This window comes from Phascolarctos cinereus, unplaced genomic scaffold (genome assembly GCF_003287225.1).
Source record: "Phascolarctos cinereus isolate Bilbo 61053 unplaced genomic scaffold, phaCin_HiC Scaffold_2;HRSCAF=192, whole genome shotgun sequence".
In the NCBI taxonomy this organism is placed as follows: domain Eukaryota; kingdom Metazoa; phylum Chordata; class Mammalia; order Diprotodontia; family Phascolarctidae; genus Phascolarctos; species Phascolarctos cinereus.
The window spans coordinates 122,912,207-122,928,086 of record NW_027555625.1 but is presented as its reverse complement, the minus strand read 5'-3'; the positions used below and the strand labels follow the sequence as shown (position 1 = coordinate 122,928,086).

The window sequence follows — 15,880 nt, the reverse complement described above, 5'->3', positions numbered from 1 at the left end:
AGCACTGTATTTCATTTCTGTCATGTTTTTGTCTGCAAATGTATCCTTTAAGAGGCTATAGTTAACCTGAATTCAATTTAACGAACATTTTATTATGTATATAGTAAACATTTTATTATAACACTGTGCTAGGTGCCAGGGGAACTACGAAGATAAGTAAGTCATGGTCTCTGCCCTCATGGAGCTGATGGAGAGATAGGACACATATATAATAACTACAGTGCAAAATGTAACATGGGTACATAAGAGAAATATGAACAATGTTCTATGTGAGGTTTGAAAAACGAGATGGGTATCAATGGAAATTCTGTTCTTTAACTTGGTGTCAGTAGGTCTGTGGGTTTTAGTTCACTGAAATCCTAACATGAACCAACACTTTATTCAACCTACCAAAATAAAGAATGTGATCTAAGCCTGCATTATTAGAAGTCTAATGTCCAGATCAAGGGAATTAATGGTCACAATGTACTTACTGTACTAGTTAAATTACATTTAGAATATTGTATCTAATTCTAGATACCACATCATGAAGGGCACATTCAAGAACTGAGCATAGATAGATGAAGGTAATCTTGATGAAGAGAGTAGTATGATATAATAGTAGGATAAACTCTGGATTTGGAGTCAGAGGACTCAGGTTCAAATCCTGGCTTTGTACTTTAGTACTCATATGACCTTGGGAAAGTCACTTAACCTCTCTGAGCCTCAGTTTCCTCATCTGTAAAGAGGTTGAACTAGATGATCTCTAAAGTCCCTTCTGTCTCTTAATTTGTGATCCTGTCATTCAAAACTGAGGAACTAGAGACTATGCCATATGAGGGATAATTGAAGGAACCAGGAATGGTGCTCCTGGAGAAGAGATTTACCGGGGACGTGATGGCTAATGTCAAATATTTGAATAGCTGCCATGTGAAGAGCTTTTGTAGCTCCAGAGGAAAGAACTGGGAGCAATGAGTGAAAGAGTGGAAGCTTACAGGGAGGTAGATTTTGGCTTACTAGGAATTAGAAGTACCTGCTAACAAGTTGAGGTATCCAGAAATGGAATGGGATAGCTTTATGGGTATTGAGTCTGTGGGTTTTAGCTCACTGGAACTATTTCTGGAAGTATTAAAGCAGAAACTAGACTTGCTGAGGATCTTGTAGAGGAAATGTATGTGTGGGGTAGAAGGATAGACTAGATGATCCTAACTTTCCTTCTGCCTCTAACATCCACCAGAACTGTATATAACAGAGCATTCCCACATGTTTCTGCACTTGAGTTTCAAATTTTGCTCCCTAGAACACAAGAGTGGATGTTAGAGTGTATTTGAGCCTTTACTCTTGAGTAGTTTAATTTCCCTTCTAATTGTTCTTTCTTCATATCATTGACCATGAAGGAGTCTTTCCTCTTGCACATATTAATTTCATGTGAATTTTTTTTAAGATTAAAAAAGTTCCCTTGGCATAAACAAGGTTTGTGCTTCTCTGGAAATGGGTCAGATATTCCCTTAAATCTTTTAATTCCAGAAGACTTCAATCTCCTTTATAGAATAACAGCCTGCAATTCTCATCTGCCTAGTAAAATGCAGTTCAGTTCCCAACTGACTTAAAAAGAAATATTAAATTGCTTTAATTATCTTCACTTCCCTAGCAGTAATCACCCTTCTGCAAACAGAAACAAGTTTGAAAGAATTCCCTACTCAATAATCTACCCATACTGTAGTGTTATACCTGTCACACAGATCTAGAAAATGTGAGTAGAGCAACCAACTCAATTTTGGCACTCCTCTAGTTGCCTCCATGTTTCCCACAGAAAACACACACACACACACTCTCACACTCTCTCTCTCTCTCTCTCTCTCTCTCTCTCTCTCTCTCTCTCTCTCTGTCTGTGTGTCTCTCTCTGCCAAAACAAAAGCTTCAATTTTAGGGGAGTCAGCATAATTCAGTGAAAACACTGTCCCTGAAGTAAGAGGAGATCTAAATTAAATCCTGCCCCTGGTCTTAATACTTTTATGACCTTGAGAAAGTCATTGAATGGCTTCCCCGGCCTCAGTTTTATCATCTGTAATATGAAAAGGTTAGAGTAGATAGACTCCTCTGAAAAGCTCTAAATCCTTGATCCAATGATCTAAACTACTCATCAGTTGAGGGAGTTTTCATACTGGGAGTTCTCCATACTGCTGAAATAAAGTACTGGACCAAAAAAAAATATTGGCCATCATTGGGTTGTGTTTGTTTCTTCTAATTGCTAATTACAGTTCAGCTCAAAGGTAGATTGGTCCATGAAAACTATTACAGACCAAAGGTATATTTAGAATAATTAAACTGCCCTTTCTAAATTGTCAGCAGATAAAGGAGCTTTGCTACAGATGTCTATCATGGAGCTAAAAATCTTACATTCCCCCCAGGGACTGCAGTCACATTTTCATAAATGCAAAGCCAGTTTGTAAAGAATTACCATTTGTACCCTTGACTTGAACTTCTGGAAAGAGAAAGACAAAATGACAGAGGCAGAGAGAATTAATCTTGTTTTGTTCTTTGACAGCTTGAGATACTTTTACCAAACCTATATTAAATAATAACAGTTGGTTGGTTTATGATCCTTAGAGTTCTAGAAATGGTTAAAAATAGAAGAATGTTTATCTGCCCACTACCATCAAAATAATTTAAATATTCAGATAACCCAAATACACCAAGAAAAGACTAATATGATAGTGCTGTGAGTTACGTAGTCTTTGCAAATGCCACTCCCTCCTCCCCCTCCCCCCACTTCATCAAATTTAAAATGGTTTTGATGTTGGTTTTGGTCAGCCTTGATTTTTGTTGTTAATTTGGAAATTGTCCAATAAGCTATATATTAAGTAGGAATGTATGTATGTGAAGGAATAAGTAACTACAATCTCACATGGTGTTTTCAATAAAATGATCTATTTTTCTGAACTTCATCCAGAATATTCCCTTACAAAGTAAAAATGGTTTTCACCTGCTAACAGCTGTTTTCTCTGTTTTTAATTTTTTGTGTGGTAATGAGGTGAGGTAAACTGATAATCTGATTCCTCACTTGCATATAGATAGTGCAGTCATTCCAAATCTAAAGATTTTCAGGGAGAATGGAAGCCTTATTAAGAGGTGGTGCTTTTTATACAGTCAGTACTCTCAACTCCAAACTAGTTCTGAAATCACACTTCTACATTTATAACAAACTCCTTTTTAAAACCTGTTTCATATCATTCTGTACTAAGAAAACCTGATGATAAGGAAAGGTTATAGATGTTCTAGAGTGACTGTTTTGCTGATAGCACACACTCCCATTCCCTACTTTTGAGTAGGGTCAAATCAAAGGAAAAGATGGATGATGACCTCTTTGTTCAGATACTGTTACCTAGTACCTGCCTAGTACAATGCTTATTTGATCCACGGTACGTGAAAATCCTCAGGTCAAGAGGAGGTGTAAGAACTGACCTATTATGTGAGGATCATGCATGCTCACCAGTTGGCCCTTCTCTAAAGATTTATTCTCCTTCTGGTAGACCTTTTATAATGCCTTCTCTTTTTAACACAAGACCACTAAACAAGACTGTTAAGAGGAGGAGATCCAAAAGGAGAAACCAAGTGTCAATATATTTGACTTTGTCCATAGTTAAATTACTTTACTTATAGGCTGCAGGGAACCTGAAATTCTGAAACTCAGAGAATTATTGCATGTACTACCACAATAGCATAATGTTTTAGAGTTGGAAGGTCATTAAGTAAGAGGTCATTAAGTCCATCCTATCCTATACTGCAATCTCTATATAATCCTGATAAGGGTGTTATGTAGGCTCTGCTTTAATGCTTCCAGTGAAGGGACCCATAATATCACGAGACAGCCCTAATCCATTTTTGGACAAGCTCATATTCTTAATTCCACCTTATGTTGAACCAAAATGCCTTCTTTTAACTTCCAGCCATAAGTTCTAGTTCTGTCATCTGGAGCTGCAGAAAAGAAGCTTCATCCTTTTGACTCTATGACTGTCCTTCATCCTCTCAAATCAATCAACAAGTATTTACATACCAGCTTTGCACAAAATGGTGACTAGTATTGTGACAAAAAGACATTTATGATACTGTCCTTGCCCTCAAAAAGTTTATTCTCTAATTGGGGAAGCATAGACTTGAGAAACTAAGGATACAACGGATGTCATAGATTTTCTGTTTCAACAAAATGAGTATTATCAATAATAAAGGTGTGAGTTTGGGGGAAGAAGGGATAAGTTTATGTTAGAGTGTTCTGAAAAGGCCTTATAGAGGAAGTATAATTCAGTTATGCCCTAAAGAAAAAGTCAGTTGTGGTAGGTTTTTTCCTTATATCCACAGAAACTAGTCTGGGCTGATTCTTAAATTTTGGTATAATAGTCCAAACCAAGGTATCAGTTATTTCAGAGAAACCTAATGGATACTTAACTTGTGAACCACACACCATGTTAGTAAATTCTTCTTACCTAGAACTTTTAAAAATATTATTTTCTGTTTTCACCCAACTTTTTCTCCACACTTCCCTGATTTATTCAGTTAAGCTCAGTGGAAAGTAGCTTTATTCAGCTGTCTCCTATCTGTAAAGGGACATTTACCTGTCAGTAGTTTTTTCTTGCCAAACCTCAGCCCAGAGTTACTCCCACCATCTACCTCTTCCACTCCTACTTGAGAGCTACTGCACACAGCTGACAGAAGTCTTGCAACTGTGCTGACTGGATATATTACAAATTCATGTTATCCAACCTCAGTTGGGCCCTCCTTGCATCAAGACAGGCGTTTTATTTCTCCCTAACTGGTTCCCTGTCTCTCTTCCCACAGGAGCTATTCCACAACTTCTCTTCTCTCTTTAAGCCTCCTTTCCCACCCTCCACATCTCCTAAGCTGAGGAACTTGCTTGTTACTTTATTGAGAAAATTGGGACCATTCAAGGAGAGCCTCTTCTCCCACATAAGTTTCTCACATTCTCTTTATCTCAAAATCCCTTGACAATATTTCCCTCTCTCTCTTCCTTTCCCCAGTATCTGACAAAAAAAAGTGCCCCTTTTTTGCCAAGGCCAACCCCTCTACATGTATACTTGATCCCATCTTTTTCTAGCATAGTGTATTGTCTTCCCTCTCAAATCTTCAGCCTCTTTCGGTCAACTAGTTCCTTTCCTACTGTGTACACATCCAAGTCTCCTCTATTCTTTTTTTTTTTTAGGCAATTGGGGTTAAGTGACTTGCCCAGGGTCACACAGCTAGTAAGTGTCAAGTGTTTGGTCTGAAGCCAGATTTGAACTCAGGTCCTCCTGACTTCACAGCCGGTGCTCTATCCACTGCGCCACCTAGCGGCCCCCAAGTCTCCTCTATTCTTAAAAGAAAATAATAATAATACAAATAAAAAAACCGTTCACTGGACTCTGCCATTCCTTTAAGCTATCAGACAATATATCTCCTCCTCTTCTCAGTCAAACTACTTGAAAAAGTTGTCTATACTCCTTATGTTTGTTTCTCAGTCTCTTGCAGTCTGGCCTCCAAGCTTATCGCTCTACTAAAACTACTCTTTCCAAGTTTCTAATGATCTCTTAATTGCCAAATCTGTTGGTCTTTTTTTATTCCTAATCCTTCTCAACCTATATTCTTCATTTGACACTATTGACCACCTTCTCCTCCTGAATACTCTCTCCTGTCTGGATTTCTGTTACACTGCTCTCCCCTAGTTTGTCTCCTACATTCCTGACCTCTCTTTCTCAATCTCTTTTGCTGGCTCTTCAACCACATTGCGGCTTTAACTGGATGTTCCCCAAGGTTTTGTCCTGGGTGTCTTCTCTCTCTACATTCTCTATTGGTAACATCAGCTCCCATGAATTTAACTTTTCTCTCTATGCAGATGACTCCTAGAACTACATATTCATCTCCAGTCTATCCCTCAAGCCTCCATCTTGCATTAAGAATTAATTATGTGTTAGACATTTCAAACTGGATGTCCCAGAGACATCTTAAACTCAACTTATTATATTTCCCTTGACTTTCCCCTCTTCAAGACTCCCCTCTTTCTGTTGAGGGCACTACCATCCTTCTACTTTCCCAGGTGTGTAACCTCAGTAATATCCTGGCCTCTTCAGTATCTCTTACCCCACATCATTTCTGGTAGTTTCCTATTATCTCTACAATAAAATATAAACCCCTCAGTTTAGATTCGAAATTTTTCACAGTCTGCCCCCAACTTCTCTGTCCAGCCTCATTGTGTGTTACATCCCATCTTAAATTCTGAGATCAGCTAAACCTGCCTTTTCTTTGTTCCTCATACACAACACTCCTTCCATCACCATGCCCTTTCATGGCTGTCTCATATTCCTGAAATCTTCTTTACCTCTACCTCATACAATCCCTTTCTTCCTCTAAGACGCAACTCGAGTACAGTCTTCTGCATGAAACCTTTTCTTCTAATTTCTCCAACTGTTAGTGCCTTTTTCTCAGATCACCTTGTATATAACTACTTTGTATATATTTGTATTTATGCTGTATGTATTTGTATCTGTCCTTGTTGTTTTCCCCATTAGAATGTTTGTTGCGTATAGCGATTACTTCATTATTTGCACCTAGTGCCTGGCACGTAATAGAAATTTAATAAATACCTGTTACTTAATTGATTAATTACAATAAAGTACTTCTTTCTAGTCCTAATAGGAGACCTATCAGTGTCTGTTTAAAAGTTATGTCAAAGACAAATTGAGCAGGATCTTAGCAACAGAATATCTCATAATTATATGGATTTCTATGTACTTTGGATAAAATTGTCCCAGAAACATAACTCCAAACAAGAGAAACATGATCTAGTATAGCCTATAGAAGCAAATGGTAGCACCCCACCATCACCAAAAAATTACCAGTGGTATAAAAGGGGTCTTACACCAAATACAAGGCTCCCAGTACTCTCTGGTTTTTATTTAGTCATCTGATAGGAAAGAAAATTGATTTTGTCAAGATCTCTTCTAATGATATCTTTCAAATCTATCTTGTCCTATTTTATTAATGTGTATTTTTGCTGGATTGTCCTGCCTGAAATTGTATTCTGAAGTGCAAATGTGACTTTTTGCATTGCAGACGTGCCCACCTTCGCTTGTGCCTTGAGAAGCTGAAGGGGCTCGTACCGCTTGGACCTGAGTCGAATCGTCACTACTTTAAGCTTATTAACAAAAGCAAAGTTACACATAAAGGCGAGTGTACATTTGGCTTCCTCCCTTGAATTTCTAACTGTCCATTAAGAGCTTTTCTTGGTTTTGAAGGTCTGGACTGCTTGTTAACAAATAGTTTATATGAAGAGTAATATTATATTCACTTTATTCCATATCGTAGTCATCAAGATTCCTGCTTAAAATACTTTTATATTTACTTCCTTGGTAGGAGAAACACTCGTTTGACTTCTGGTTGATAAGTCTCTTAAGATAATCCTGGGAAAAGATACCATCATTTAAAACTTTCTGCTCTGAAACAGAGGTGTCAAACATGTGGCCCCAGTGTTCCCAAGTGAAGTTCAATCTACATTAAGAAGTACCAATCTGATTTTAATTCTTTGATATATTAATGAAATAAAAAATATATAAATGTGTGGTTTTTTAAGTCCGTATGCTTCCCATAGAAGTCCTTAGTACGGTTTAGTGGCCCCTCTTTTTATTTGAGTTTGACACTGCTGCTGTAAAGGATATTGTTCTGATGACAGGGAATGTGGCACGGGGAGGGATGTGTTAAAATGAGCACTCCCTGGAAATGTGAATGATGTCTGAGCTCTTATGCTGGGTAATTAAGATAATGGCTTAAAAAGAACTGTTATTATGGGCTTTGAAAGAAGTTAATTTGATGCTTAACATGACACAAAAAAGTACTTCTGTAACTGAGGAAGATAGGTTGAGTAAAAATGACTTTAAATTGAGGTATATTTCTCAAGACCCTTTAACCTATAGCTTCTTCAAAGCCCTTCAAATATTGTGAGACTTCAAGTTCAGTGTGTCTCCCTAGACATGTAAGACAGAGCCCGGAGCATTCTTGACCCCAAAGCTAGGATGCTGGGGTACTAGACCACATTCTTCAGGGGGCAGGTGGTGCAGTGGAAAGAGCCCAGGAAGTGAAGCCACAGGACCTGGCTTCAAGTCCTGCCTTGCAGACTCATTGACCATGTGACCTCAGAAAAGGTACTTAACCTTTCTGGGCCTCTGTTTCCTCATTTAAAAATGAACTAGAAGGAGTCTATGATTCCTTCATGATCTAAAGCTGGGATCCCTCTAAGGAAATGAGTACTGATGTCATAGACATTGGAGGACAATAACATTGGCTCCCCAGTGAACTTCCTTTCTGAGAAAAGCAAGAAAGTCAAGACACCAAAAAGCCTTCTGGGGACAGGAGGGTTTTTCAGGAATGAGACACAGATTCAAGGTAGTTTTAATTACGGGTTTAAACCTAATCTAAGGATTCCTCTGAAAACTCCTTTAACCTGCAGAAGCTTGAAGACTGTGACAGAAAAGCAGTACACCAAATAGACCAGTTACAACGAGAACAGCGGCACCTGAAAAGGCAGCTGGAGAAATTGGGCATTGAGAGAATAAGAATGGACAGCATAGGATCAACAGTCTGCTCAGAACGCTCTGACTCAGACAGAGGTGAGACCCTCTTTGCTGTGACTGGGATTGTATTTTGAAATGTCTTCCCTTTGCTCCTCCACATCCATATTTTCTTTTCTCTATGCTCCACAAAGAATAGTACTCTTGATGTTTATAAATTGCTTACCTTAACAACTCTGTAAGGTAGGTGGTGCAAGTGCAAGGATCACCCCTAACTTAACAGATGAGAAAACTGAGGCTCAGAAGGATATTCAGTAACCTGCCTGTGTTCTCACAGCTAGAAAGTATCAGAGCCAAAATTCAAACAAAGCTCCTTTGACTCCAAATCCAGCACTCTTTCCTGTAATAACCATGTTACCTCCTTGGCATGATGCAGCCTAAATTGAAATGGAGAACTGCCACTCATCTGAAGAACTTAAGCAGTGGCTAAAATGGATTATTTCAGGAAACAATCTTTTCCCCTTCAATTCCCCACATACATTCAGGGAGGGAAAACCGTTTTTGCATTCATTGGAGTTGGGGCCTGAGTTGTCTGCTCTGTTGTGACTGTGAATTCCCTCAATTCTCCATTTTGCTCTTCTCTATAGAAGAAATTGATGTTGATGTTGAAAGCACAGACTATCTCACAGGTGATCTGGACTGGAGCAGCAGCAGCGTGAGTGACTCGGATGAGAGGGGGAGCATGCAGAGCCTCTGCAGTGACGAGGGCTACTCGAGCTCAAGCATTAAGAGAATAAAGCTACAGGACAATCACAAGACTTGTCTCAGTCTATAAGAGACGGCTCTAGAAGTGGCTGCCTTCCTTATGGTTTTCCCTTTTGGATCTTATTAGGTAGTATATTGGACCTTCCCACAATTCCCTTGCACGTGAAATTTCAGTGTACCACCACCTTTACCCAAATCAGCTTTGCCTAAGTTTTCAGAAAAAAAGTGCATAGGGTTGTGGGTTTACAAAGCTACTCTCTGGAGTACACATCTGATTGCATCCACTAGCTTCTCTTTCTGTCCATAAAAATTCATCTCTGTGAGACTGTACATTCCAACCAAATTTGGAAACATCCAAGAATATTTAGACTTAGAGCCAACTCCCAAATATCAGTAATTTCCCCTTTTACTTATTGTCATCATTTAGTCTTCTCAACCTATCTTAAATTCTTCTGTTTGCTATGTTTATGTATCTCGTCTAGCAAAATTGTTCGATCGTGACTTCTGTTCAAAGAACCTGAAGGAACCAAACTTTTCAAGTTGAGATCCTAATCTCAGAACTATGAAGTAAGCTTTGAAAAGAGCATTTAAGAGCGCTTAACTGTGTGCCTCACCCCAGGTTTTCCTGGGAATGCTAGGAAAAAAATCCCTAATCCTCTGAAAACTTACCCCTCAAACACTGCACATGAATTTCTTCGGACCCGTATGTAGCCTTGGGCAATATCTCTTGCTTTAAACCAGGCACCTCGACTGGACAACATGTCTTCGGGGTTACACAACTCATCACGTTTCTTGAATGTTTTTCTCACCAACTAAATGGTACCATCTATCCCCATCTCATGTTCTGGGGATTGCACCATATTATCTATCGCTGAATAGTGCTGTCCCAAGACACACATTTATTTTTCCTCAAAGTTTAATACTACTTGTCTCTGGGATAATTTTTTTTTCTACCTCAGAGATGAACAAGATGATCTCCATTTCCCATTAGCACAAAAAATGATTATGCCTCTTTAAAAGAAAAAGCAACATTTGGTCCAGTTCCAATCTATTTTCCTATTTAACCTTCAGCAATAATTGAGCTGTAGAGCTAGCTGAGCTAGCTTTGTCATTAATGAAAGGAAAAGTTCACATTGCTACTTTCTATGTTGCAAGTAAACACAAGGGGATAGTACAATGTTACTACAGTTCCTCACCTTGTTGAATTATTTTTAGACACTCCCAGAAACTTGTTTATGGAGGCTTTGGGGTTGCTAATTTAGAAAGCTGATTTCTTTCCCCTCTTTGGCCATGGTTTCTCCCCAGCTTGGTCCCCCACCTTGTAGCATTTTTATTTAAGCTTAACAGAGCACATGTATATGTACATAAACACATTAAATCTATAAATACTATTTATTCATTTTTATATAAACCAATGTAATGGAGAAGAAATTCTTACAACATGCTTTTATAGATGTTCTGGAAACTTTGTATGTAGATACCTGCTCACTAAAATCTGTTCATTTTCCCCTTAATCTTTTTCTTTTGAACATTGTAAGGCCTTCATATTTTGCGCCTCTTTGGCTAATCTGTTCATTGAATTTGGACCATTCATAAGATGCATAAAACTAAAATACAGCAACTGGCACAAGGTGATTAGAGCGGTCCCAAATGCCGTAGATACTTCGCAATTTTAAGGGCTACATAGCTTAATCAGTGATAGACAACCACCATGGGCTTTCTTGCTTGCCTGCAATCTTTACCATATGTATGTATCTTCAGCCTGATTATACATCTAGCTGCCTCAAACCGTTCCATATGCTCTACAGTACAAATTCAGAGAGAGCCTATGCTCAGACTTTAAAATTGATTAGCAGCCTGAATAAAACTAGATTACTTTTAGGATATTTTTTAAAATGATTCTTTATTGAATTTTAAAAATATGGGAATTAGGGCTAGTGGATTTCTTAAACTCCAAAGTCTCTCCTTGTTTTTCCCCTTCCTTTTTTGTGCTATTTAATTTTATTTTTGTGGGGAAAAAGGGGAGGTGGGAGGGTGGAGTAAAACAGAAGGATTTTTTTTTTAATAGCTGGAACTTTTTCTGATTACCAGCAGAAGATTTGCACTGAAATACAACTTGTATGCCTTTTGCATTTATTAAGCCTGCTTCCTGAGTCCAAGCAGAAAGATAGTGTTAAGAGAGTTAGCTCAGCCTGTAACATGTTTGGAAAAGGTACAGATATGCCTGCACTTTGAGGTACCTGCTCTGATGCCCTTTGCAAGACCTCACAAGCATTTTGTTGGTTAATGAAATGTTACATTTGAACCACCTTCACAAGTCCAAGCCCCAAGTTGTAGATGCTTTAAGGCATCGGGAAGTGTAGATTTGAGGGGTAGGGAAAGCTTGTGGGCCTGAATTGGGGGAGGGAACAAAATTGTGTATTTGTTTATTTAATTTAGAAATAAGGCGTCTGAGAGCCGCCAGTATTTTCTGTGTTTTAGTTGTTGTGCCTTTGATTTAAAACTGCATTTTTGTCTCTTTGGTTGAAATAATATTAAATGTGTTGTCCCAATATAAAACAGTAATTCTTAGACCTTCACACTGTTTGTCTGGTCCTTTTCAATTTGATTGCGTAGAAATGTGGAAGTTAGTATATAAATATATGTGTGTATACACATACGTGTATATATATTTATACACATATATTAATGCACTTATGTCAAACTGACACCAGGGTTAGACATGGCTTTCAAAAGTTCTAAGCAGACAAAGTTAGCTTGCCAAGCTGGGCTCCAGGGTGACCAATTCCTAAATTATTGGGACCAACCCTGGCAGTTTCTTCTCTGTGATCCTCTTGGTTGTAAACCAACTCATGCCAAGGCAGCTAATTCCCCCCACGTTGCTGAAATGGTAGCACTGATTTGCCAGCCTTTTCTCTCCAATTCACTGATCCACCAGCATTATTGTTAAAGAGCTGCATCAGGGGTTTTGTTTGTTTGTTTTTTGTTTTTATTAAAAAGAAAACCTTTTTAGATGGGGTAGTTGAGGTGGGGGAGGGGAGGGGCCAAACATGTAAACCCCTAGCCTTTAAGACTTTGACAGTTGTACCTATGGATAGATATGTATGTACACATAGCTACATGCATGTTTCTGTGTGAAAGTTGATTTAAACTAACACCCAATCACGGCATTCTTGGGTTTCACCGTTGTAATGCAAATGGTGAAATTGAGACTTGTGGTCCTTCTTTGGAACAAACAAACCAAACTCTTGCACTTAGATAATAAGCTTAATGAAATTCTTACAGTAACATATGTATATGTAGCATGTCACTGTTCTATTTTAACATCCCAAAAAGTATTGTCTTTATTATTTGGGGCTTTGTATTGAGTGCTGAGCACCCATTGTGTATTTATTTCAGGCTTTCTTCTGGTAAGCAGAGCTCTTGAATTCTTCAAGGTGCTGATAGCCACGCCATGTGAATTTCTTGAGTCACAAGGTTAATGCTAATTTGATACCAATTCAAAGAGCACAGCACTTTGAGCAGACCAGGGAACTCTTCTGCCTGTCCTTAAACAGGCAGAAACGATTTCAATACTGTGTTTCAGTGTTGGGCATTATGTGGGGTCTTGTTCTTGGCCAACCACTTTAGCACTTTGGTTGGGGGGACTCTCTGGCACTTCCCCTCATCCTGCACCTCGGGTTTGTTGTTCTTGTTTTTAAATGAAATGAAACAAAACTTCTGACTTGCGTTCCACTGCCTCTGCCCTGACCCCCTGAGATGTGGCCAAGAATACACTGTGTATTTGAGAGGAGGATAGTACTCAGTCCACATCAACGAATGAAAGCAGTAACAATCTAACAATATTTAGGACTGGATGAAGGGGTTGGTAGGGTTTCCTCTTTCTGCCCCCACTTGTGTATTAATTTCAAGTTTTGCCACTGTGCTATATTGGGAAGGTTTCTTTTCTCTCTCTCTCTTCTTTTCTTTTCTTTTTTTCTTCTTTCTTTTTCTTTTTACCATGCTCTAGATGATCTCTAGTTGCCTTGTCCCTTATTTCCTCTTGGCTTCTCTGATATCCTACTCACCTCCCTTCCTTTCAAATTGGATATCTGGTGGGAAAAGGCAAGCACGTCAACATGTGAGAAAAATACCTATTACTTGCATGGTACAGCTACACACCAACAGTTGTGGATAGATAGCTGGCTACTCCTATTTAAAGTTCTTCCTGGGAGGAGAGAATCGAAATGGGCCCCAGATAAATGTGATGCCTCGTCTACATAATTCTCAGTGCTATAAGATATTTTCTCTTTCTTTCTTTCTGCTACCTGAGTGGGATGTGATAAGTGTGATTTATCATGGTTGGTTTTGGGGGGCTTTTTTAACTCTCCATATTTATGACATGAATGAATTTCTTGTGCCATAGACTTATGAGAAAATAATTGATTGACTGGCACTGCTAGATCCAGACTATTATTTTCAAAACAGCTGTTGCATGACTGAAAAAATTGAATATCTTTGTCTTCTAGCAAAATCATAAAAATCAGAGTCAGTAAAGTGGCCAATCTGTAGATTTATCTAGATTTAGTTTATCTTAAACTTTTCTTTCTTTTTTTTTGGCAGTTCTTTTAAATTTTGCCTAAGAACCACACTTGCCTTTATCCCTCCCTTATTCCTAGAATTGGTGCTCTTTGTAATATTGCTCTTTAAAATCATCAGTTTGGGGGTGGGTATGTCTTCTGAAGGGTAAATACATCCTAAATAGGGGGAGCAGCAGATGGGAGAGTGTGAAATTCTGTTTCCAGATGTTCAGTTCCTAATGTAAATACCACGCCAATGTAAATCCTGGGTCAAGACCATAGAGAATGGTGCTTTTACTACAGTGAGCACATGCATTTTTAGAAACTACATGTTTTAGAGATCCTTGCTGTGTATATGTAAACTTCTGTATTGTTCAACTGTTAAAAATAAGAAGAAAAAGAAAATAAATTATTTCATTATTAAAGAAATTTGTCTCACCATAATTTCTTTCTCAACTCCTCAGCTTTTCATGATCTCTCCGTATGTTGTCTGGGTTCACTATTTGGATTTTGAATTTTAATCCTCCAAATTAACCAAAATTTTTTTTAGCATATATGTATTCTCGTACACAATATGCATTCAAATTTAGATCACATAGGACTGCCAGTTGCACCCAGCTATTGTTCAAACTTTTGTTACATTGGCCATCATATACACCTAAATTAGACTACTGTTGAATATCCTGATGGATTATAAGAGCCTTATGCTATGGTGATATTCTCAAAAAATACCTATTTTTATTTGATTTCAAAAACTGAAAGCTATATAGGATGAAGAGTGAGCTGTAAAGGACCTTAGAACATAGAATGTCAAAGCTGGAAAAGACCTTACTGATCATTCAGTCCAGGACTTCTTAACGTTTTTTGTGTTTTATGAATCCCATTGGCAGTCTGGTGAAGCTATGCACCCCTTCTCAGAATAATGTTTTTAAGTGCATAAAATAAAATGCATAGGAATACAAAGGCATCCAGAGAGTAATGAAAATAAAGGTGTAATTATTTTTTTTATCCAAGTTCATGGGCCTTCTGAAATCTCTCCACAGGACTCTTTAGGGTCCATTGACTCCAGGTTAAGAACCCCTTATCTAGTCCAACCCCCTCATTTTATATGTGGGAAAACTGAGACCTAGAGAAAAGTGATCTGAATAAGCCGAAAAGCTAGTGAGTTTCTACACTAAACTTGCCAGTTTACAATATCGTATTCCCTGGTAAATTCATGATCCTCGATGGCAGAAATTTGGCATGGTTTTTTTGTTTGTTGTTTATTTTTTGTTGTTGATGCTTTTTGCCTTTTTAACCCTAGTACCAAGCCAAGGGCCTTCAACACAGTAGCTGCTTAATAAATGACACAAACACAGGTCTTCCAATTCCAGGTCTAGGTCTTTTTTTATTGTACCAAGCTAGCTACATAAGAGAGGTGACAAAAAGAAACATGTAATCCTGGTTGCTGTACGCTCCAGGGATTGTTTGTTGCTGCTCGTCAACACTGAGGTAACATGGTGGGAACAGAAAGAACCATGGACATGGAGTCAGATCCCAGTTCACATTCTGGTTTGGCCATTTTGACCTGGAGCAAACCACTTTTAAGGTATGGAGAGGGAAGGATATATGATCCCTCTTCCTAAAAATTAATTCTTCTTAAAAATATTGTAGATATCTTACGAGCATTTGTGTAGGTGTAGTAGTAGTAGTAATAAATAATAACTGACATTTCTGTAGTTTTGCAATGTTTGCAAAATGTTTTCTTTGTAATAATCCTATGAGATATAGTGTATTTGCTCCATTTTACAGGGGAGGAAACTGAAACCTAAAGAGGTTAAGGACTGGAATGAAGACTGAGGAATCCTGACATCAAATGCATCTTTCATTTTACTGTACCACAATATCTTGGGGCTTTACTATGTAATGTGTGTCCTAGGGTGCATTCCATTGAAGTATTACAGCTCTAAGTATTCTTTGAGTATTCCCAGTAGCAGTACCTTTGCTACTTAACCTTAAACTTCTCTTTGGCCCCAGATGCCC

At 38.3% G+C, this 15,880-nt stretch overlaps 1 protein-coding gene across 1 annotated transcript in view; it reads left to right on the top strand.

Annotated features, from left to right (window-relative positions):
* Window positions 1-14,287, top strand: part of MXD1 (MAX dimerization protein 1) — a 29,588-nt gene extending 15,301 nt beyond the window's left edge. The window contains 4 exon segments of the mRNA XM_020985320.2: window positions 7,084-7,155; window positions 7,157-7,196; window positions 8,474-8,633; window positions 9,182-14,287. Coding sequence (XP_020840979.1) covers window positions 7,084-7,155; window positions 7,157-7,196; window positions 8,474-8,633; window positions 9,182-9,369 — 460 coding nt within the window. The 3' untranslated portion in view covers window positions 9,370-14,287.
* Window positions 14,288-15,880: the final 1,593 nt, after the last annotated feature.